Genomic DNA, 23,073 nt, shown 5'->3' with positions numbered 1-23,073 from the left:
CATTAATAAAATTATCTTTTCAATTAATACATTATAGTAATAAGGCAAAGATTGAAATATTGTCTACAAATTTGCATTAAAAATGTAAAGTAACACTTTTGTAAAACAAAATTATAATGCTAAAACGACACTCTTTAATTTATACTCCCTCCATTTCTAAATAAGTGTCACTCTAGCATTTTTCACACATATTAAGAAAGTAAATAAAATGTAATTATTTTTTTATTATTACACATGTTTGACCAATAATATATAAAATAAATAAAATTATTTATAAGATCAATGCAAGTTGCAATTAATCTAAGCTGAAAGTAAATAAAATTTATATTGAAATTTTAAAGTGACAATTTTTGTGTAACAAGCAAAAATATTATAATGACACATTAATATGAAACATATGGAGTAAGACGGAATGAATACCGTTCGGTCAAATTCATCTATAAACTATTTATTTGGTCATAAATTATTTTATGGTCAAGATTTTCTTGTAAACAGGTAACACATTTCCTGGAATATATACTAATTTGATGATAAAAAATAATATTTGAACAAGAAAATATATTAAGAACAAAAATATACCAAGATTTCTTGTAAACTGTTTACAAAAAAAATGTTGACCACATAATATTTTTTTGACCAAATAATATGAGTTGTTTACACTGGGAGACACATTCTGTCTTTTGTTTAGTTATCACTATAAGACACTTTGTGGTTAGGGGACACATTTCTTGGACAGGTATTTTTTTGGTTGACAGAAAGGCCCTCAACGGTTTACTAGAGGGAGAGGATGTTCCCTCCAAGGAACCAAACTAGACATTTTTTTGTTGTAATAAATGAAAAAGGTGAATTAGAGAGGTTTTAATTGTGACGGTCAGATCATTTTGAAAAAAGGAGATCCAATGGCTAAGAGTAGGCGTGTTGGTTGGGGTCGCCATAAAGTGTTTTCTCTTTGGTTTTCGCTTCCGAAGCTGAAAGATAAGGCGAGGAGAGAAGTAAGAGATAGAACCGACGTAGGGAGCTCCGCGCCGAGTTCATGCGCTGCCGAATTGAAGGTTAGTTTGTACTTCTTATGGATTTATCTTGTTACGGTGTAGTTTCTAGATTGTGGTTAGGGTTTTGTTTTTTAGTATTTTCTAGATTTTCACTGTAAACGATGTACGTTGTTAATGCAGATGGACGAGATGTGTATGGTGATGTGTGGAGCATGGCTTTGTGGGTCTGACGGGAAATGGGAGTTTGTTGTGGACAAGACAAATATGGCGAGGACGATACCTGTCCATGAAGCGCTGACCATAAAGGAGATCGAGATTCGGGTGTTTGCTGAGTTCAAGAAGTCGGAAACTTCTTTCAATGTAGCGCTTAGCTATTGGCCTCCGGACAGCAAGGACCTTGCAACCGGAATTAAACCCCCCCCCCTGTCCCGCTGACAAGCGATGGTGCGCTTAGGTATTTCTTTTTCCACATGAAAGTCACCGGGAGTTTGAATCTGTTCGCAACCTTCGAAAGTTTTGGGTATGGTAGGGCTGCTCCTGACATGGATGGCTTTGAAACACCAAGATGCAGTACGAAGCAGCGCGAGAGTGGTAATAAAAGAAAGACTGTCGACCTCTCCAGCGTTGGGTCGAAAACCAACTTCATTAACCTTGATGATTTTCAGCTTATTGAGGACGTTGAGAAAATCAAAAAGCGGTTAAGGTCATAAAGTAACCCCACTTGTGGAGGTGATTGTAATGGCATGAGCGACGGTATTGATAGCGACTACAGCGGGCCAGAAGAGATTGATGAAAGGGATGTTAGGCCTAGAGGATATGACGTTGAGTTTTGGGAGCCACTAATAGATGGTGATTTGGGAGGCAGCAACGCCGTGGAAGTTGTGTTTAACGAGAAAGAGGCAAACGGGGTTGATAAGTCGTCGGAGGGTAGCAGAAGTGAGCCTGTCGGGGGAAGCAGCGGCGGTAGTGGTTTGAAGGGTGTCCCCGTGGATGACTTCGCGTGGATGGGTCGAACGAGTATTGGTGGACGTACCAGCCGTGGTCGGGAGTCTGGTGGTCAAGAGCCGAGTAGCCGCAAGCTGGCAGATGTGGATGACGAAGAGTTTGACATTCCACCTTTGTATGATGACACGGTGTACGAAGCTGCCGAAATCCCAGGGTTAGATGTCGAAGAGGCTGATGGTGTTGTTCATTTTGGGAAGGTGTATGGTAGTAAAGTCGATTGTCAGATTGCTTTGGCCATTTACGCTATTAAAGGGCAGTTTCAGTTCAAACAGACGAGGACAAAGGTTGACTCGTTTGTGTGCGAGTGTCCTGATGATCGTTGTGACTGGAGAGTCACAGCTCATGAGATACGGGGTTGTGGTTACTATGAAATTAGGAAAGCTCAGCTGGATCATTCTTGTCCTATCGAGAGTAGGAATGGGTATGGCAGTAGGGGAACTGCTAGGGTTATCGCAGCAGTGTACAAGGCAAAATTTAAGGATCCTTCAAAAGGGCCAAAGGTGGTTAAAATACAAAGGCTCTTGATGGAGGATCTTAGGCTGTCGGTATCATACATGAAGTGTTACAGAGCCAAAGAGCAAGCAATGTTTGAGTTGAGGGGACCAGATGACGACTCGTATATGAAGCTGGCTGAGTATTTTTATATGCTGAAACTTGCTAATCCCGGGACGATAGCTGATATTGAGACAGAGGTGGACGACGAGGGTGTGGAGCGGTTCCTTTACATGTTTTTGGCGTTTGGGGCATCTATTAAGGGGTCCAGAAGCTGAGGCATGTGTTGGTTGTAGACGGCACACATCTAAGTGGGAAGTACAAGGGAGTGTTGCTTACAGCAAGCGGACAAGATGGCAATTTCCAAGTGTTTCCTATGGCATTTGCAATAGTAGACAATGAGGATACTGAGGCATGGACGTGGTTTCTGCAGAAGGTTGAGAGGCTATTGGCAGATTCGAGCAACCTTGCTATAATATCAGACAGGGCCAATTCAATTGCCAACGCGGTCAGCTGTGTGTATCCACAAGCCCATCATGGGTTTTGTATCGTCCATTTGGCCAGGAACGTGAAGGCTAGGTTTTCTAGTAAGGGGTTAGCGAGGCTGGTGACTGCGGCTGCGACTGCGCATAGGATGAGGGATTACAAAAACTTCTGTGACAAGATCAGGGCGTCAAACAACGAATGTGGGGTCTATTTGGGGAAGATAGGGTCTGCACGTTGGTCTAGAACGTACTTTGGGGGGCAGAGGTATAATATAATGACTAATAACATAGCTGAACAGCTTAACAACGCGTTGGTAGAGGGTAGGTCGTCCCCAATAATTGAGTTGGTGATGTCCATACAAGGAATGATGACAAGGTGGTTCAGTGCAAGACGTAAGAAGGCCAATAAGCTTCGGGGTTTGATGACAATAGAAGTCGATAAATTGATGACGAAGACCATGGCGATGTTTAGGGGCAGCAAGGTTAACTCTATTTCTAGCTGGAGCTGCCAAGTTGTTGGGAAGTTTGGTTGTTCTGAGAGTGTTCAGTTGGAGCAGAAGAAGTGTACTTGCAAGTACTTTAACAACATGAAGATACCATGTGGACATGCCATGATTGCAGCCGACAACATAGGGCTCGCATATGAAACTATGGTAGGACATTGGTACAAGACGGTGGCGTGGAGGAAAACCTACGCAGGTATTATTAGGCAAATTGACGACCCTAGGGACGAAGATATTCCAGACGATATCAGGGATGCAACGTTAATGCCACCATTGACTAAGAGGCCACCAGGAAGGCGTAGGACCAAACGATTCCCCTCGACAGGGGAGATGCTGGTAGATAGTGTTTTTGAAATTAGTGTGGGATTATTTAATAAATGTGACTATCCATCTGTGTGCTAAGAGGTTTTTTGTTTTTTGATGCAGGGTGCTAAGAAGAAGACTGTGCCTAATAAATGTGGGAGGTGCAGGGTAGAAGGACACAACCGGACTAATTGCACTGCTCCGATATGATTGGAGATTTATTGATATGTAATGGAAGTTTTTTGTGGACGGGTATTGTAAGGGGGTGCTGGGAGAATTGTTTTTTGTACCGAACTCGTGTAACCTCAAGGAGTAATAGTTTTGGTATATGTAATAGAGATGTTAATGCCACCAACCACCATTTGTGTGAGCAAAAACCTTGTTGGTATGATTCTAAGAAACAACTCTATAGACGCTTATGTTTTGGTTGATTGTTGTTTTAAAGGAATTGGAAGTTTGGTATTCCTATTTAGTGTAGTATATGATATGTGTGGAGTAAAAGCTGGATTGGAACCAGAATAAAAGGTGGAGTAGTATATGAGAGGGGCGGGGGTGCTTAGCATTAGGGTGTAGTCGTGGTGGATGTTTTGATTTGGGTTTCTGGGTGGATGACACGTTTGTGGTCTTTGTGTATTTGTTTTGGCTACAAGGTGGTGGAAGTAAGAAAGGAAGTGTGAGGGGTGGGGTTATGAAGGCTGTGGTTAAATAGGTCATGGTTGGGAGGTATGTAGGGATTGGCATGGATGTATTGTGTTTGGTCGTTGTGGTTAAATAGGTTATGGTTGGGAGTAATGTAACGGAAGCTATTTGCGTGGCTTTCTGGTTTTGGTGGTGGTGGTCATGGTTGGGCTACAAGTGCTGTAGGTATGAATGGATGTGTGTGTGGTCATGAAAAATGTGGTTAAGTTGGTTCTAGTCACAAGGTGTGTCGCGTGATAGTGACCACGTGTTTAGGTTTAGGGAGGTGTGTGTGGTCATGAAAAATGTGATTAAGTTGGTTCTGGTTACAATGGATATCACGTGAGATTGGCCACGGGTTTAGGTTTAGTGTGGGGTGTTAGATCTTTGTTGGTTATGGTTATGGATCACGTGGTGGTGATTGTGTAACTAAAAAAGCAGGGGTTGTGGGGTTGATGTCACCATGTTGTGTTGGGGTTTAGTCTGTTTGTGAAAATCGCTTGTTTAGGGTGTGGTTGTGGTGTTGGTTTAATGATGGATGACGGGGTTGTGGTTGGTGGAAGTAAAACAAGAAGCTATAGTGGTTATCGTAGTGGTTGGGGTCAGTTTTTGTACAGTTATATTTTATTAGTTGCAGGGCGATTTCTTGCAAACGTTTTGGGTCCATGTTGTTTGGGGTCATGCTGTGTTTGAACGTGGTTAGGGATGTTGTGGTTGAGATTGGGGATGGAAGTTGGTTATCATTAGGGTGTAGTTAGAGATGTTTTGGTTTAGATTGGGCTAATAACTGATGGCTGAAAGGTGATTGTTTAGCCATTTTGCGGTACATGGTCCACAGTAGATGGGCGGAATGTGTAATACAAGATTTTGTGAGGCAATAACCCATAATTTTTGAATACTCTGATTGCAGCAATGCTTAGAACAAGTTTATGGTGTCTGCAAACATATCCAGATCTATACCTTAGATCTGATACACTCTAAAACCTGAAGAATCTCGCCGATGTCTTTCTTCATGTCAAGAAGCTCTTTCTTAAGTTGTAGCAGATCTTGATCCAACCTGACTTGTTTGTCTTTCAAAAGGTCTAACTCTTCGGAGTTCGCTTCGTCAACCCATTTGAAAAGATGGCCTGGACTGGCAGATGTCTCGCAACGAAAGAACCTTCTCCCTGGATTTTGTCTAGTCTTGGAAGTTAGGACAATGGTGTTAGAGCCGCAATGGCAATGCCTGGGGATCCCCTGAACCGTCTCCATGGTTTGGACCGGCTAAAGCAAGTGTTGGTTTTAAGAGGAAAGTAAAGGAAGAGGAATTCCAAATAGTGTAGGCTTCGGTTGTGTTTTAGATCTGAGATCTGAAACTAGAGGCTTCATTATAGCAGGTGAAGATATTAATATTTTTTCCTTGGATGGTCCCACAACACGAGGTGATTGTACTAAGCGCTGAGTTTCAATGGTTTTTTGGTCATGGACGCGTTCGAGTGGTTGGTGTGATAGGGTGGATGTGTTTGTTTGTATTGTGGACATGATGACGTGGTTACGAAAGTGCCCTGTTGACATGGTAAAACCGATGCGCACCAATACAACAACAATGAATCTAACCATCGCAGAAGTAGATAAATTGAGAAATTATCTAAAGCCACTGCCTAGTTTAGTTGGTTGATAAAATGTTACATAGTAGTTTCTAGCCGGGATGATAACAATACAGAAAACACAAGTAGTCCGAGAACAAGGATGTCACATTAGTAGAATACATGAAAAGGTGCATTGTTAATCCGTAGAATAAAGTTAGGGAGAGAAGACTAGTAGTAAGCTGGTAAGACAATGGTTTTATACGCTTCCATTGCGTATTGTTGGCGGAACTTGTCAACCATGGCATCTGTGAGACCGCTCATGTGTGGATACGGGTCACCGAATAGATGTAGCTCCATAAACTTAGCGCAGATAGGACCGCAATCGCCAGACCTGGTGTTTTCATAGGTGTCCGTCCTCCGCTGACATGTAAAAGGAGATAGATCACGGGAGTTGTTCTTGACCAGGTAGCGGATGAGATAGGGGAGCATCTGGAGGATGGGCCTGAGAAATCGTTGAACATCTTCCTCATCGTATAGAGAGGGTAGCGAATCTAGTACGTCGACATGTCCAGCCCGGAGGTCGATGGCTAACCCCACCCAGTGTCTGTCAGCCCAGATCATTAGAGTGTATACCTTCTGAACTTCTTTCATCCAGGTTTTGCCAGGGAGCAGGATCAGTTTGGAAATCCGATGATCCCACCAGATTTTGTCTTTCTTAACTGCGGTTTGGAACTGGCGATCTTTAGACTGCATCAATGAGGTAATGGTAGGAGGCATAAACGTTGCATTCTCCATCTGTAGCACATTTTTGTGATGCATGTCTAGCATGTGCATTAGCACAACCATGTGGTGGAGGGGAAAAGATAAAGCAAAAAGAGATTGAGTTAGTAATAGGTGATAGTGGGAGACGATGCTATATCAGAACCTGTGTCTGCACGTACCAGAGAGTCTGTCCACTGGGAGGGAGTTGCGAGCTGGAGGAGAAACTGGTTGCTGAAGTCGAGTTTTGAAGGTGTGACGTGGAAGCTGATATACATAAGAAAAAAAAGAGTTAGTTGATGAGTGAAAATTTAGAAGGTACGGTTAGAAGAAGCAGGTCAGTGATGTGGCTTACACTTTTTTGTTGGTTGCCATGGTTTTTACGAAAATGTCCCATAGATCCTCCGGTGGAGGAGTGACCAGAAGGTAATGGGGGAAATCCAGGCGGTTGAGGAAAGTTTGTGCTAGGACCTTTTCTGCCTCAGACGGGTGATGCTCCTTTGTTTTTCTGGCTGGCGATGAGTCACTGAGCTCGCAAACTTCCGGGACAGACGTTTGTGCCTGTTTGAGTTCGTCCACAACCCTGCATACTGTCTTGTCTGGTGATGAATCACTATCTTCTCCCACTCCGTGTTCGTTGGTTGGATCCTAGAGCAATATTAAAGGAGTGAGTGAGTTTAGAAAGAATGGTGGTTATAAGAAGAGGATCAATAAAGTATCAGTGAATGAGGAAGTGTCCTTTACTTGGTAGATCAAACGGCTGGTAGACCCTTTAAGACTAGCAGTTGCAGCGAAAGCATTTGGCGTGGAGTAGTGGGTAGAGAAGCCAGCGGGCTTGTTTGGGGAGCTGGTTGGTGTGGTGATCAAACCAGGTGGTGGGGTAAATAGTGGATTAGGGAATATGGTGGGTGGGGTTGTGGCAGCAGGTGTGGGGTTAAAAAGTGGAATTAGGGAGTACATAAGGGCTGAGGAGTCGTAGACAGGTGGGGCGGTATCAGGTTCGGGTAATGTAAGACCGTGAGAAGGCGATGATTGAGATGATGGTTTGTTAAGAGGGGTAGCATCAAACTGTGGCAAAGTCCCTATTGGGGCGTATTGTTGTGAAAAGCTTCCTTGAGGGGAGAGAGCAGGAGCAGGTGGGAGCGGGTGTTTTGGAGAGGTGGCCGCAGTGAAAAGGAGAGATAGTTCGGTAGATGTGTTCATGGTTGGAGAATGTTGGGCGAGGGAAAATGCGGGCAGAGGAGAGTTATGGTCAGGTGCGGGTAGGTCTGATGTTGTGGTGGTAGGATGAATGTGGATGGGCGGTGCGTGGTCAAGTGGGTCGACGACTAGGGCCTCATAGGATTGAGGGTCTTGGTTCGAAGAGTTGTGGTCAGCATAACCGCTAGTAGGTGATGGGTGGTTATGTGTTTGATGGTTAGGAGATTCGTGGTCAGATGAGTTGTGGTCAGTAGCTAGGAGTGGGGTGGATCGTTTGTTATGAGAGTGGTTAAGGGGAGAGTGTGGGCCGGGATATTGATGTGGAGAGTATGTGTGGTCAGCAGAGGGGTGGTCCGCTGATAGGTGGTCAGTAAAAACGGGGTTGTTGAAATCAATGCGTCTAGAAGCACAACGCTGGGCACGGTATTGACTCAGAATAGGAGATCCAGAACCCAAAATGCCATCAGAGACCTGGGAAACAATTAAACCTCAAAGTTTGAGAAGCAAAATTATGTAATGGATATGTATGTTATTATACAAGTCAAATGGGTTACCTGCTTGGTCTTACGCCTCTTAGAGTTGGGAGAATCATGATGATCGTCACCGGGGAGATCATTAGTCTGTGGTGCCTGAGGTGCGCTCCTGCGACGATGCGTGACAACAAACTGTGGAAATAAAGAAGTGGCTCTGCTCCTTTTACGTTTCCGGTGTAGCTTTTGTTTAAGACGCTCGTTGGATGCTCCCAACTTGGCAACTGTGGCTTCCAAGCCGGTGATTCTGGCTACCATCACGGTGGCATTGGCTTCCAAAGTAGAGATTCTAGCTTTTAACAACTCGTTGAAGGGGCGTGGGGTTGGTGTGGAGGACGCTTGCAAGCGTGTGCTACGCCTTTGATCTGTAGGTACTGAAGTTTCTTTCCCCGCTTTGTGAGGTTTGAGCGTAGACTCCTTCCTTTTCCTCGGAACAGTGTGTTTCTTGTGGACGGGTTTTTCCGGTATTGGAGTAAACTTGAAAACAGGCTCCGAGCAATCTCCTCCGGGCCACATAGCTTTAGAAAAGCAGTGGTTGTTGGCTATCAGCTGCTCCATGTATGTCACCTTATCATCTGTCTTATCGTTTGGCCATATCCCCACCCAGGATGCGGTCCCCTGATGACCGGTATGAGTGGTGTCACCCGCAGCTGCATGGGACAGAACACATAAAGTTAGTGTGGTCAGTCAGTAGAAAAAGGAAAACAATGGACGCTAGAGGAGCTATATACTTACAGAGGGGTTAACTTCGACTTGTAGAACTGCGTCTAGTTCAATGGACGGATGGTTAGGTAGATTAGACTCGGTAAGGTCCATTATTGTCTGGTCGTTTAAGGGAGCAGAGATCTTAGAGAGCAACATGGGTATGGCTCTGAAAGAGAGTAACTGCAGAGCTAGCGGGAACCCGGTGAGACGGAATGTTTCTTGTTTGAGCTTCAGAACAAGCATATCAACTGGGCTGTCAACGGTTTTGCCTTTCTCGAACTTAGGCGGTTTCATGCAGCGCACAGTGTGTAGGAACGATTCACGCCCCCAAGGAAATTCGAGGAAAGCATCAACATCGTCCAGCATCTGAACGTACCTCAGCGTAGGACGGTGAATCTGTTGGGAGGCGATCAAGACTCCATCGAGTATGATGATGAGAGCAAGCCGGATTCTCCTCCACTCATCCATTTCGTGGTCGTGCTCAAGCTCGTCAGCTAAGTCTACAATGGTGATATTGTCATACTTGCCTACTATCTTCTGCCACAACGGATCTTTGTGTGAGCCCTTCTGCTTGTTTGCATCCTTTCGGTTGTGGTCAGGTGCTTCGTAGCCATCGGGGAATGAGCCACAATTAAGGTCGGTAATGGTCCCAAACTCTTCGAGGCTGAATCTAAGAGGGTCTTTACCAAACACAGACCATAGCGTGTGTTCTTGATTGCAGCGCAACTGGCGGGAGAGAAGGCTATGTATCAGCTTACAGGAAATTGGGCACTGACGAGTTGGGAGATCAAAAAGCTTTCTGAAGGAAGATTTCCTAATCTTTGCAAACGCTTCAGAACCGCGAAGAACGTGGCGAACGAAAGCTAGAATGTTCGGCCTAGAGTAGATATTCAAACGATTACGGGGAAATCTATCAGTGGCGAAAAGCCTCTCGGGGAGACGGGTATCACACGCGTTATTTGCAAATTATAAGGAAAAATTCAAAATTTTAGGTTTTGCTCCAAACCGACAGAATCAATTAAGATTATATTTAGGAATAGAGAATAAGGAAAATAAAGTGAGAATCAGGATCTAACCTTCCATTAGGAGTTAGCCGGTAAACCGGGAAGCGAGTATCAAGAACCGGTGAGGTTTGTCGGTGAAACAGATAAGCGAAATCGGTGCGACGAACAAGAAAATCAAAGGGCCTAAGGTCTGGGAGGTTTGATTTGGACCGCAAAGCTCAAGAACTTCCGGGACGAGAAACGAAAAGCGAGCCAAGATTAGGGTTCATCGGAGTCACCAGATTAGGGGTAATCGGAGTCACCGGGTTCGGAGAAGATAATCAGTAAGTGATTTCGGTGAAGATACTTAGAAAGTAACAAAGCCAAGATTAGGGTTCATCGGAGTCACCGGGTTCATCGGGTGAAAAAGATTAGGGTTCTTGGAGATTGAGATTGATTTACAAGAACCGTAAAAATGTGAAAAGATAAGGTAAACAGATGGTTGGTGAAAAGTAAAAGATAAGGAATTGGTTTTTTTTTGGTTAACTAGATTGGTTTAGTTGGGTGAGGGTTATATTAGTAACCATAGCATAAAGAAAGTGTGAAAAAGTGTGTTGTATCACAATGTGCCTTTAAGTGAAATTAATAAAAATTATAAAAAAGTACAAGAGACATACACCAAATAAATAACTGAAGCATGTAATATGATTCTATGAATAACAGATAAAGAAAAACTGTTTATGGAAAATATATATCATTATATTTTTTATTTTTTATTTTTTACTTTCAATATCTGAATAGACCTGGGGCATAAACAGTTTTGAATGACTTCTTATTGGCTACAGAGCGAAAAGAAAATATTCTATCGTGTATTTTTCTCTTCAGAAGGTGGTCACTTGTCTCGAGATGTCATGAGGAATACTCGAGACTTATCCACAATAGTCTTTGTCTTTTTATTTGGATTCAATCAGGCAAGATGAGTTTGATCAAGTCTTTGTTTTAGATTTCGATGAAAACAGATTAAATAAGATAAACAAAATTAAGGGCCAGGCAAATACTCTTCATTTGTTCTCAGATTTATGTTAGTAAACTTGTGAATGAATATCACAATCCTAACAGCATCAGCATTAGTGAATCCCATCAAAGGGCTTCACAAAGTATTTTTTTATTATTATTTTTTTCTGTTTGATTTTTGTTTTTAAAAAAAAAAAAAATTATTAATCGGACCAATCGCGGGCCGCCACGTGTCGTGGAGCCCGCGCTACAGTGATGATCCGGGTTCAGTGCGGTGAACTCCCAAGAGGCAGGTTCATTACTTCTGTTTATTTTAATATTTTTTTTTTCGAAAACTGTGTGAACTCTCCTTGAAGTTCAGTGATGCAAATGCTCTAATATCCTTTTACATAAAGTCGTTTCTACTGGTTAAAATACGTACTCAATAAAAACTAAGGATTTTGGATAAATGTTTTTAGCTATCTGATATTCATTGATATTTGTTCTTCGATAAAGTTGTGTTTCAAAAAAAAAAAAAAAAAAAATTGTTCTTCAATAAAGATAAACTAATGCGAGTGTGACAGATTATGGAGATGCTCTGAACGTAAAGTACGATAAAGTATACATACATCCATGTTACCATTGAGTAAGTTCTGGCCCCTAACACTAGCGCTTCTGATATTATTTCCGAAAAGCCAATAAGGGAGAAACAAGTTTTCACACTTTCATAGTGATTCATAGGCATCATAGACCATATGAAACAATGACACTTAGCACAAATACTTAAAAAAAAATTATTATAAAATTATGTAAGTTCCATTTCATCTATGTTTTTGTGCCAACAAAATCTCTTAAACTCTCTAGTTAAGAATTTGATTTGCTGAGCTTCTTAACTATTCACGTGCCCCACTGATACATAGCGTTCCGTAATTGATTAGTTTTTTTAAAAAAAATCCAAAAAATAAAAAATAAAATAATCATAACTATTATTTTTAAGAATTTGTGCCTTCAATATCGCCATCATTACTGATGCCCCCCGGAGAAAGGCCCCTCTAACCCTATCTTCAGCTTTTGTCCTACTCTCTTGTTAAGTATCTGCTTCTGGATACATCACATCATAAACTCTAATTTTTTACTTTTTATTACTAATGGAGGATTTTGGAGTCAGTGCAAACTTGGAGCTCTGGTTTGCTTCTACGAACCACTATATTCTTTTTTGTGACGCCATAAAAATTAGATTCAAAGACGTGTTTCACGCAATGGAGAGCGAGTGAAATCTCTGTCCTTTTGATACAAACTAGACAACTAAAGAAAGAAACCAGAATATGTTGCATTCCTCGGGCACATCTTTGTAAACCCAGTCTAGGACATAGGCAAAGGAATTGGTCGTCTAGGACATTACAATTTTGTACGATAATTTAAATGTAATGTATGTATGACATTATGAAAAATACTGACACAAATTGATTTAAAATGTCAGACTGGCACCATCCCCATCAAAGACCATGGTGAAACCGATCTTAAAGATTCTTTAGAGAATGTGATGCTGACCGATCAAGGATCAAGGATCAAGGATCAAGAAGCCAGAGACGGTTTTCTCTTGGAATCGATGAGTATTATTGTAGAGTTGAAAATGAGTTCGTAATGCAGCAACATGGAAAACGACCATTAAGACTTGAATAAAGAAGATTGTGCAGACAAGTATGAGCTGTTTGATGTGTGAAAAAAACATAAACCCTAAGAGTTGAATGGTTAACATGCATAACCGCCATTGTTTAACTTTCTCAACATTTAAACTTTTTGCCATCATTTTTGAACCAACAAAACTTTAGAAAGTGATGAAAAACCTTAATATTTTAATCATACCTAGATAATAAAAGTTCAAAAGATGCAAACGTACAAATTTCATGAGACATACTCCAAATGGTGTTTTTGTTCAGACTGAGGAACAAGAAACCTAGTCTGATCTGGTTGAAAAAGGACAAAGACAATCATGCAAAGATTGGTTTTACATGAAAAGGTTGGGCTTTGAGGCCTTGTACGTAGTCTTGAGCTTCCTGGTCGGTGGCCTGACCTTCCTGAAAACAAGAGGGAACTTGATCTTGGAGTTATGGAACTGCTTGGTGCTCTCTCTCTTGCACAGACCCGCAGGGACTGTAGCGGTCTTGATGATCTGAATGCAAGGGAACCTCACTCTATGGCGAGAAGCCATCTCAGTGTACATCTGCTCCACTGCACCGTTGAGAGTGGTGTCACGGAACTCCTTGTACATGTTGTGGTACCCAGTTCTGCTCTGGTAACGCAGCCAGATACCGTAGTTCTTGATCTTCGTGGGGCTCTTCTCGAAAATCTACAAGAGTAGAAACCACAAAAATCATAAACAGACTGAACATAAAAAAAAAAGGGTATGTAAGACAATTAAATGACCTCATTGATGGCAAGCATTTGTCCGTTGCTCTTCTTAACCTTCTTGAGCTTCCTCAGGAAGTACCTAGAGACAACCAAATGAACTTTAGGATCAGTGAATAACTTATGAACTGCAATTAACAGAGGGTATTGCATTGACTCACCAGAACTTGGACTTGGCTCGGACTTCATTTGTAGCCCATAGCTTCATCCTGTAGATCTTTGGCTGCACATCTTTCTCTGTAGGGAGGGCTCTCCCAACCACTTGATACTGGTGAAACTGCTCAAAGAAACAATCCATTGTAAAACATAAAGACCACATTTTTCATAATGATCAAACACATAGACCAAACCTAAAGAACAAAGGAAACAAAAGGTGATGGAATCAAATCCACATAAAGATCACATTTTTCATAAGGATCAAACCTTTATCAACGAATCAGAACTAGTTCATCCCTATGATACATTCTCTGTTCGAATCCAGATAATAACTATCCAAATCAGGATCATAACTACAGTGTGCGCTCGAGAATCAACTAACAAGGATCAAAGCTCAGGATTACTCGTAACTCAGATTCCTCTACGATATGATGAATGAAACTTACCCGGAAAGCAACCATTTCAAGGGAAAGATCAAGCTCCAAGGAAACCGAGAGGAGAGAAAAAGCTGATTGGTGGCGGTGATGAGAAACTATAAGCGAGAGCGCTCTCCACAGTACCAACCCTAGGCCGTTTCTGTGGGCTTTTTTTTTTTTTTTTTTGTATTTGGGCCTTAAAGAGCGTTCCATGGGACAAACCTTAGGCCCTATTAGTTGATGACAAGAATATTTCATCTTTATTTTTAACTTAATACTACATTAAATTTTAACTATAAAAAAATTTAATGTATTTTATTTATGACATGATCTCTTTTTCTCTCTTTTTCTGGTTTTTATTTTTTTCTTATAACCAATAGTTGAGAGAGATTTTGCTAATAATGTTCTAAATATATAAAGGACCTGAATCCGCTGAAGAAGAAAGATCATGGTGATCCAGATGAGGATGGCACCAACATAGACAGAGGCGCGGGAGGCCCGGTACTCCCACAGTCTCCATGAAGATATGCAGTTGGAATTGTCAGGGACCACGGTTGAAGGAGATAGTACGTGATGAGTCTCCTGATATCTTATTTCTATGTGAAACTATTAGTAAGTGTGATGTAGTTAGTGATCAAGCTGTTGTCTTAGGGTTTGATAATGTTTTTTCGGTCCCTCCTGTTGGTAGGAGTGGAGGTCTAGCTATCCTTTGGAAAAAGGAAATCTATATTAGGATGTTGTGCTATGGCGAAAGGTTGTTAGATGTTGCTGTTAAGTTTAATGATATGAATTTCTATTTGTCTTGTGTGTATGGGGACCCCAATCTTCAATATCGTCACTTTCTTTGGGAAAGATTAGAGAGAATTGGAACCACAAGACATGATCCATGGATTCTCATGGGAGACTTTAATGAAATTCTATCTAATGATGAGAAAAAAAGGTGGAAGAAAACGTGATGAATGGACTTTTGTGGGCCTGCGGAATCTGTACAACACTTGTGATCTGTCAGATTTAAAGGCTCAAGGAGATCGGTTCTCCTGGTCGGGTAAAAGATATAAACACACGGTTTTGTGTTGTCTTGATAGGGTTGCTGTTAATTCGGCATGGCTCACCAAATACCCTGCTTCAGAAGCTGCGTTTTTAAGATTCTATGGTTCTGATCATCGTCCGGTAATTACCAATATTTTGACTACACCAGCGTCAAAAAGGAAACGTCAATTCAGATTTGACAAACGTTTACTTGACTGTGATGATTTTAAAAATTATGTTCATCATGGATGGAATGTGGGCAACAATACTGACCAGAACATTGGAACCCGCATTAGATCTTGTCAGAGCTATGTGGCAATGTAAATATAACTCAAGGTACGAAAGCGAGTTTCAAAAACATACATGGCAGTAAAAACATATATCACAAAAGCCTATGATCGTGTAGATTGGTCCTTTTTGGAACTAACTATGTCTCACATGGGCTTCTCCGCTAAACTTATTGGCTGGATTATGGAAACTGTCAGAACGGTTAGTTACTCGGTTCTCATTAATGGAACTCCATATGGTAATATACAGCCTGAACTAGGTTTAAGACAAGGAGATCCCCTATCTCCCTATTTATTTATTTTATGTGCTGATGTCTTAAGTCACTTGCTTGATACGGCTGCTTCTAAATGACAACTACGAGGCATTAAGATTGGGAATGGTGTACCGACGATCACACATCTTCAGTTTGCAGATGATTCTCTATTCTTTTGTCAAGCTAATCAACGGAATTGTTCAAGGTTGATGCAAATTTTTCATACATATGAAGAGTGTTCTGGTCAAAAAATAAATAAGGCAAAATCGACGATAACTTTTAGATCACGTATCCCCGACGATTTACAAGGCCGACTAAAAAGAATTTTACAAATTGATAATCAAGGTGGTGAGGGAAAATATTTAGATTTACCGGAAAGATTTGGAAGGAAGAAGAAGGATATGTGTGGTTTTATTGTTAAAAAGGTGAAGCATAAAACAAAGGGATGGAGTTCGAAGTTTCTCTCTCAGGCTGGCAAGGAGGTACTACTGAAATCTAATGCAATTTCAAGTCATGTTTTCAGTATATCATGCTTTAAGATCCCTCAACAAACAATTGGAGAACTCACAAGTGTTATGTCTGGTGGGAGAAATCACCAACTGTAAAAGGAATTCCATGGGTTGCTTGGGAAAGTCAGCAGTTTCCTAAATGCCAAGGGGGTTTAGGTTTTAAAAATTTGAATAAGTTCAATGATGCATTACTTGCAAAGCAAGTTTGGCGGCTTCAGCTATATCCTAATTCCATCTTAGCGAAGCTTTTCAAAGCTCGCTATTATAAGGATACTCACTTACTACAAGCTACATCTAAAAGATATCAGTCTTATGGATGGTCTTCTATAATGGTGGGTATCAATCTATTGAGACGAGGTTCACGTTTCATCATTGGGAATGGAGTTTCTGTAAGACTATATGAGGATCACTGGCTACCAACGGATCCTCCTCGGTGTGCTACCCGAATGACGAATACACAACACCTAATGGTCTCAGATATTATTATTGCTACAGATACGTCTCAGCAGTGGGATTTAGATTATGCTCGACAGTTACTAAACGAAGAAGATTTTCAACTTATGCTCATGATCTATCTTCCTCAAACAAAGACTGGTGATTTTCTTGTCTGGCCTTTTAATCCTTCTGGAAATTATACAGTCAAAAGTGGATACAAAAGAGACATGCTGGAGCTAAGTAGAACATCCCCGGATTTACTCCGTCCACGGGGAGACCCTTTGTTGAAAAAGCAAATTTGGACGCTTCCGACACTACCAAAACTGAAACCCTTCCTCTGGCGCCTCATTACTTTAGCTTTGGGAACAAATACAAGATTAAATACAAGGGGTATGTCTTTGGATAGCCTCTGCCCTCGTTGTTCTAGTTCCCCTGAAACGGTGAACCATCTTTTCTTCATGTGTCCACTTTCGATTCAAACATGGAGATCGAATCAGGTTACCTTAGGCTACTCTGCAGCGTTTACTGACGACTTGGATAACAACATGAGACGTCGGTTTGATCTTCAGTCTTCATCAACCCTGACACTGGAACAGAAGTTGACACCTTTTTGGATACTTTGGAAGATTTGGAAATTGAGGAATAACCTCATTTTCAAAAATCAAGTTATCAACCCTCAACGCGATGCTGGTTATGTTACCGCAGAAGTTCGTGACTGGTGACAAAAAACGGTGCAAGATACTACTCTTATGAGAAGTCCACAGCGTCAAATCTCTGTGGCGTCGTCCAACGTTACCTTATTATAAATGCAATTTCGATGCTGCCTATAATGCTCAAAGCTTACAAGTCTCTCCAGGCTGGATCATTTGGGACGTTAATGGCGTGGTAAAATACTGGGCAATGGCTAGTTTAGGCACTTCTCTTTCACCACTTGAGGCGGAGAGTAAGGCCTTATTAGCACCCATTCAATGTGTGTTTGCCTTGGGTTACAAGAATGTGATTTTTGAAGGTGATTGTCTGGTCATAATGAGATCAATCTATGCAGAACATGGTGATTTTAGTATTGCTACGATTTGTAATGATATCAAAAGTTGGGGTAGCAGACTTGAAAAGGTTCAGTTTACGCATGTTCATCGAGAAGCAAATGGGGTGGCTCATATTTTAGCTACAAAATGTAACGCTGATGTCTTATTTACATCTTCTTCTACATTAATTCCACATTGGCTTTCCAATGTGATTTGTAATGATTACATTAGATGTACTTAATAAAGTTACTTTGTCGAAAAAAAAAAATTAAATCACATATATATATTATTTCAGTAGAAACACTTTAATATCGTTTTTAGGAGACGGTATTTTTTTCTGAATGCTCTGTAATCTTCAAACAGTATACATTGAGCTCTTTAAGTAAAAAACACACATGTACAATCTTCTTATGCACCAGTATCTCCCGAACCGGTCTGTACCGGATTTGGAGCACTACATTTCACTTTACTACCAGACCCCGGATCCTCTTATAGCTCCAAAAACGACGAAACCCGTGGCAATAACAGCCTGTTGGTCAGAATTAATTTAGTCTCATCAGGACAATTAAAAAAAAGTGTATTGGTAAAATAAGAGATAAATAATATGGAAACTCACTCCAATTGTACAAGCTATATATCCTGGTTTCTCACGCGGATTTCTAGAGCATAGTAAAAGGAAGAAGCCAATGTACCAGGGGATAGCACCGAAGAAGAAACCAAGGATGAATCTATCAAGCAAAAAAAAAACATAAAGGTGGGTTTGTGTTTGCTTGACAATAGTGTAAACGATCAGAAGAGAAGGTATAATGATGGACTAGGCTTACAATAACCAACCAATGCCTATACCACAACAAGGAAGACGTTGCTCTTCTGTTAGCCCATTTACGGCATAACCTAGAGAAACACAAGAACGAGCATTAGATTAGACCAGCCAAGTAGTGCGTGGTGGCGATAATGGCACTACCCTTTTGAGAAACTAGACTATTGGGAAGAGAATTTTGACAGAAAAGAGATTATATGTCTTATTTTCTAGTAAACACTGGTCTCCATTGTTTTTTTTTTTTTTTTGCATTTGTTGAGATTTAGAGTGTATTTTAATTTTATATGAACCCAACATCTTAAATATTCTGAAGTAAAGTTCATTTTGAATTTGCACTGTTTTTTTTTCAGTATGGAAAACAGTTTTTACCACCAAGTAATCAACTCATCTCCAATTCTTAAGTACATATTGATGTCTCTCAAATCTCTCAAAAGTAGACATATATACCACGAAGAAGTACGGTGCAAAAGAGGCAATAGATAGATTCTCTTTTAATTACTTGATCAGGTTAGTACACAATAATACAATTACTGGATCAGGTTTGAATAATATAATGGTACTACGAAATTAAATAAATCATCTAAAGAATATTCACTAGAATATATATCAAGAAAAAAAAGCTTTTAGTCCCCACAAAAACACGAAATCAGACCGCTAATCTGATAATTTAACATTTTGTCCATATAATGAGAACATAAGAAACTTACCGGAGACGTAGGGCTGAGCCGGCTGTGGATAACCAGCAGGCGGCTGCTGTGGATAGTTGGGGGCGCCTTGAAAAGGAGGAGGCTGCACTGATCTGTTTTTGTCATCTTCGCCGCTCGTCATCTCTATCTCTCTCAGATCAGTGAACAATTTGTTTGATCTGATGAGACGGTGAACCCAACGATTTCAATCTTTTCATTTAAAGGTTTTGAATTTAGGTGGTGCACGTTCACGTGGCTGTTTCTAGGGTTGGTTTGACCTCAACCACATTCTCCTATAACTTGAACCTGCGTAATCCAAGGAGAAAAGATTTGCTTCCTATAAATATAAGTTTAACTTGCTATAAATATCTTTTTCAATCAAAGAAAAAAAATACGTAAATATTTGGCAGAAAAAAAGAATGTAAATAAATATGTTGTATTTAATTCCTTATATTAACAAATTGATTGAAATCATGCGGCATTAGCATGACATATACTACTACATACATGAATATACGTTTGAGGTTAAATTCATCCATACTAATTATTCTGTTTTATATTAAGTATCACTTTATCATTTTTTTTTGTTACATAAAAAATGTCGTTCTAAAATTCTAATGCAATTTATATTTAGTTTTAGCTCAATATTAATTATAAAATGCATTGATCTTATAAATAAATTTATTTATCTAAAATGTTATTGGTTAAATATATGACATTAATAAAAAATACATAAATGCATTTTAATCAGTTTTTTAACAGGTGTAAAAAAATATTTAAGTAACACTTTTTGTGTAACGGAGAAAGTACGAAACAGCTAGCCTTCGGCCCTCTGTCATATGAATTCAGTATCATTATTCCCTATTTGTCTTTTCTGCGCACTCCTAAGCTCAAGCCGGAAACCTAGGAATCACGCAATTTCCCGAAACAGAAGCAATAACCCTCGTTAACTTCAACTTTCAGATGACGAATCACGGAAGAACCGAAAAATATATTGAAGAAGTTAATAGGCTTATGTCCTTTACTGCCTTGGTAAGTAATTATATGAAAACAGAGAGATTGAACGAGGGTATCTGCAACCTTTCAGGTTTTGTAGAGAAAACGTTTATTCAAAGCTCATAACTTTCAGCAGTGTGTTCGGCACAGACCAGCAGAGGCACTAACCAAATTTTGATTTTCTATAAGTTAATTAGTACAAAATTTTGATTTTCTTTAAGTAATTTACTTCAACTATATGAAAATACTTCCGGTTAACTCAAAATTTATGATAGTCCTCTCGGGTAACAATTGTTTTTAGATCCACTACTGCAGACGGGATGCCCTTCCTTGGACTAAACGTTCTACCAGAATTAGATATCTATTAATGTCCTTGCTTTCATATTATTATATTGATATTGTCCGATTTATACTTTAGCATTTAGACCACCTCCATTGGTTACAACCTTTAATGGGTTCTTAAGGTTAATTTAATTATTAATTGTGTACTTTAAGTAGTTTAGAACCCTTAATATTGTAATTAGTTTTGAGAAGGTCCAATGGGAGAACTACTATGAGGTTCTTAATTATTATTTTTATTTTTTAGAAATTGAATTATTAAATTTAGTTTTGCTATAATCTTTATATTTTCTGGATAATTAAATTCATCAATAAACTCTCATTTTTTAGTTTTGCTATAATCTTGATTATGAAAATAGCTCATACACACGACTCATGATCACACAACTCACTCAGCTCTGGATCAGTCTGCCTGAACCGTGATTGGCTTTCCTCTTCCCATCGAGAATCCTCTGGTCCCATCAGGCATCCTTGGTCCCGTTGGTTGCTGTTTTGGCTACTCCATGCTGCTCATTGGATGGTTTGAAGGTGGTGTTCCAACTTGATGTTGATGGTGATGATTATGATGATTCCCACGCTACGCCCTTTTCTCTGCCCACCCGCTTTCTCATTCCCTTCATCCCTTGCTCCTCTCCCTGTTATTTCTTAAAGTTAAGGAATCATCCATGGAGAAACAATGCAAAGACCCGAGAACATATTTGGTGTGTTACTTACTACTATCACTGCCTGCTCAGGCACATTTGTATCCCATTCTCCAGAGAACTCCTCAGCTTGTTTCTCAATTGGCTGTTGCTCAGATGTCGTGGCATCATCTTCTTCATGTTCTACTTCTACATCATGTCCTTTTCTTCCTCGCCCTTGAACCTGTTTTGGTTCCTTTGTCTGTATAATTAAAACAGCAAACATGAACCGGAATCAACTACACAGATCCTAACCGAGACCAATGGCTTCTATCTGAAGAAAAATAGAAAAACACAAGAGATTTGTGTCATTAAACTTGCATAACCAATGTCATTACAATGCCACATATACACAACACCAAGACACAAACACAATACAATAACATTAATCGATTGACCAAGACACAAACACAAACACAATGCAATACAAGAGCAACCACAAGACTATGTACTTCAATACTCATCTATCACTCAAAATTAATCGATTGACCCAAAGAAAAAAATGTTAACTTTGACTGAAAAGAGGTCTATATAAAACCACATGATCAACAAACCAATTCAGGAGGAAAAGAGTATAGTTTTGAAGAGCTTACATAAAGTAATCAAACCAACACACATATTAGGCAGAAAAGAAGTAAACACCACCGGTTCTTTTATCTATCCAGACCTTTTGCAGATTCATTTCTTAGAAAATAAAGCTGACATATTTTGATTTTTGATTACAGAGAAAGAGAGAGAATGAAGTAGACGAACCTTGGTGCCTTGATCGAAACCTTGCAGAGGCAAGTGTAATTAGCTCTTTTCTGAAGATTTTCAGGGAAACCACCAAAGATCCTCTCAATACAAGTGTGAATGTCTCTTTTCATAGACTTATTCCCAAATTGGAAGAAACCTAAATTCCCAAATCAGAAAATCAAAATCCCTAAATTGAGATAATACCCACGAAATCAAACATGATGAAGAATAGATAATCAAGGTTTGGGAGCTGTGTAGAAGAATGATTTACCAGACAGATTCGAATGAGAGAGTCACGACCAAGAGAGGAAGAGGCGAGAGAGAGAGACAAGAAGAACCAATAAAAAACAGACACGTTAGAGGTTTTTAACAATTCTAAAACCTCTTTTTTAGGAACCGGTTGTTGTCATTTTTTTCCTTTTTGATTTATTTTTAGGGCTTTTTTCTTAAGAACCCTTGCTTAATAACCTCTGATGGAGGTGCTCTTTATGGATTTGCTTAGAAAGTATTTTTCCCCAAGAAGTCTACTGCATTTTGCGGGAGAGAGAAAACGAGATACATATTTAAGAAGTCATGTGACTGACCAACTAATATGATTTGATTATATTTTAAATTAAATGATCGTCTGACATTTTTTCCTCCCACTCTTTCCCAACAATAAGCACAGATGTTTATCAAAATATAATAACAGAAGATAGTAGTTGTATATCGTTAATTCATTCGATGATATCTAAGTACTCCACTGAAACGTGTGCGCGGACGCAAACTTCTAGGGTTTTTACTTACTATATGACAGAGTCAACTGAAATGGAAACCAAACATTACAACGAGTATCACTAAAGATTATTTCGACTATATCTTTTGGACAATACCAATATGGAATCAACAGGATCGATTTTTGGTCCTAAAAATCTGCCTAACGTTAACAGAGTCCTTCTCCATCTCAAGACCAACGTCTCTCTCTTTCCTAGCCGTTGGCTTCACAATCACACTCTTTCCCTGAAACCGGAAAAATACCACTTGGTTTGCGTTAGGGCTACTCAGAGTAATGATGATCTTGAGAGAACTCGTCCCTTGGTACACTTTTCTCCCACTCTTTGG

At 40.1% G+C, this 23,073-nt stretch overlaps 3 protein-coding genes and 1 pseudogene across 4 annotated transcripts; 2 read left to right on the top strand and 2 right to left on the bottom strand.

Annotated features, from left to right (window-relative positions):
* The first annotated feature begins 1,735 nt into the window (after positions 1-1,735).
* Positions 1,736-3,990, top strand: LOC106383567. Its single transcript, XM_048749510.1, has 3 exons — positions 1,736-2,702; positions 2,753-3,813; positions 3,904-3,990. The coding sequence occupies exons 1-3, from the start codon at positions 1,736-1,738 to the stop codon at positions 3,988-3,990; spliced, it is 2,115 nt and encodes a 704-aa protein (XP_048605467.1).
* Positions 3,991-13,032: 9,042 nt separating this feature from the next.
* LOC106387081 lies at positions 13,033-14,450 on the bottom strand (annotated as a pseudogene). Its single transcript, XR_007321421.1, has 4 exons — positions 14,208-14,450; positions 13,767-13,882; positions 13,624-13,687; positions 13,033-13,546 (listed from the first exon to the last, which is right to left on the bottom strand). The product of XR_007321421.1 is annotated as a 60S ribosomal protein L18a-2-like (transcript).
* A 2,135-nt stretch (positions 14,451-16,585) lies between these two features.
* LOC106383566 lies at positions 16,586-17,413 on the top strand. Its single transcript, XM_013823647.1, has one exon. It carries the CDS (start codon positions 16,586-16,588, stop codon positions 17,411-17,413), a length of 828 nt encoding a protein of 275 aa, XP_013679101.1.
* Positions 17,414-17,980: 567 nt separating this feature from the next.
* Positions 17,981-19,554, bottom strand: LOC106387083 (60S ribosomal protein L18a-like protein). The gene is made up of 4 exons (XM_013826892.3): positions 19,244-19,554; positions 18,541-18,610; positions 18,333-18,444; positions 17,981-18,245 (listed from the first exon to the last, which is right to left on the bottom strand). Exons 1-4 carry the CDS (start codon positions 19,362-19,364, stop codon positions 18,186-18,188), a joined length of 363 nt encoding a protein of 120 aa, XP_013682346.1. The 5' UTR covers positions 19,365-19,554; the 3' UTR covers positions 17,981-18,185.
* Between the last annotated feature and the right edge of the window lie 3,519 nt (positions 19,555-23,073).

Source organism: Brassica napus, chromosome C3 (assembly GCF_020379485.1).
Source record: "Brassica napus cultivar Da-Ae chromosome C3, Da-Ae, whole genome shotgun sequence".
Classification (NCBI taxonomy): domain Eukaryota; kingdom Viridiplantae; phylum Streptophyta; class Magnoliopsida; order Brassicales; family Brassicaceae; genus Brassica; species Brassica napus.
Note: the sequence above shows the minus strand (reverse complement) of the source record. Positions and strands in the feature narration are given on the sequence as shown.

What these genes read in the sequence shown, in the direction of transcription:
- LOC106383567 (XM_048749510.1), top strand. Translation starts at nt 1,736, where the DNA reads ATGAGCGACGGTATTGATAGCGACTACAGCGGGCCAGAAGAGATTGAT. An exon ending in GACAGAGGTGGACGACGAGG is followed by an intron (nt 2,703 to 2,752) that starts GTGTGGAGCGGT and finishes GCATCTATTAAG; the next exon opens with GGGTCCAGAAGCTGAGGCAT. An exon ending in CCTCGACAGGGGAGATGCTG is followed by an intron (nt 3,814 to 3,903) that starts GTAGATAGTGTT and finishes TTTTTGATGCAG; the next exon opens with GGTGCTAAGAAGAAGACTGT.
- LOC106383566 (XM_013823647.1), top strand. Translation starts at nt 16,586, where the DNA reads ATGGTGGGTATCAATCTATTGAGACGAGGTTCACGTTTCATCATTGGG.
- LOC106387083 (XM_013826892.3), bottom strand. Translation starts at nt 19,364, where the DNA reads ATGACGAGCGGCGAAGATGACAAAAACAGATCAGTGCAGCCTCCTCCT. An exon ending in GGCTCAGCCCTACGTCTCCG is followed by an intron (nt 18,611 to 19,243) that starts GTAAGTTTCTTA and finishes GTGTTTCTCTAG; the next exon opens with GTTATGCCGTAAATGGGCTA. An exon ending in ATAGGCATTGGTTGGTTATT is followed by an intron (nt 18,445 to 18,540) that starts GTAAGCCTAGTC and finishes TTTGCTTGATAG; the next exon opens with ATTCATCCTTGGTTTCTTCT.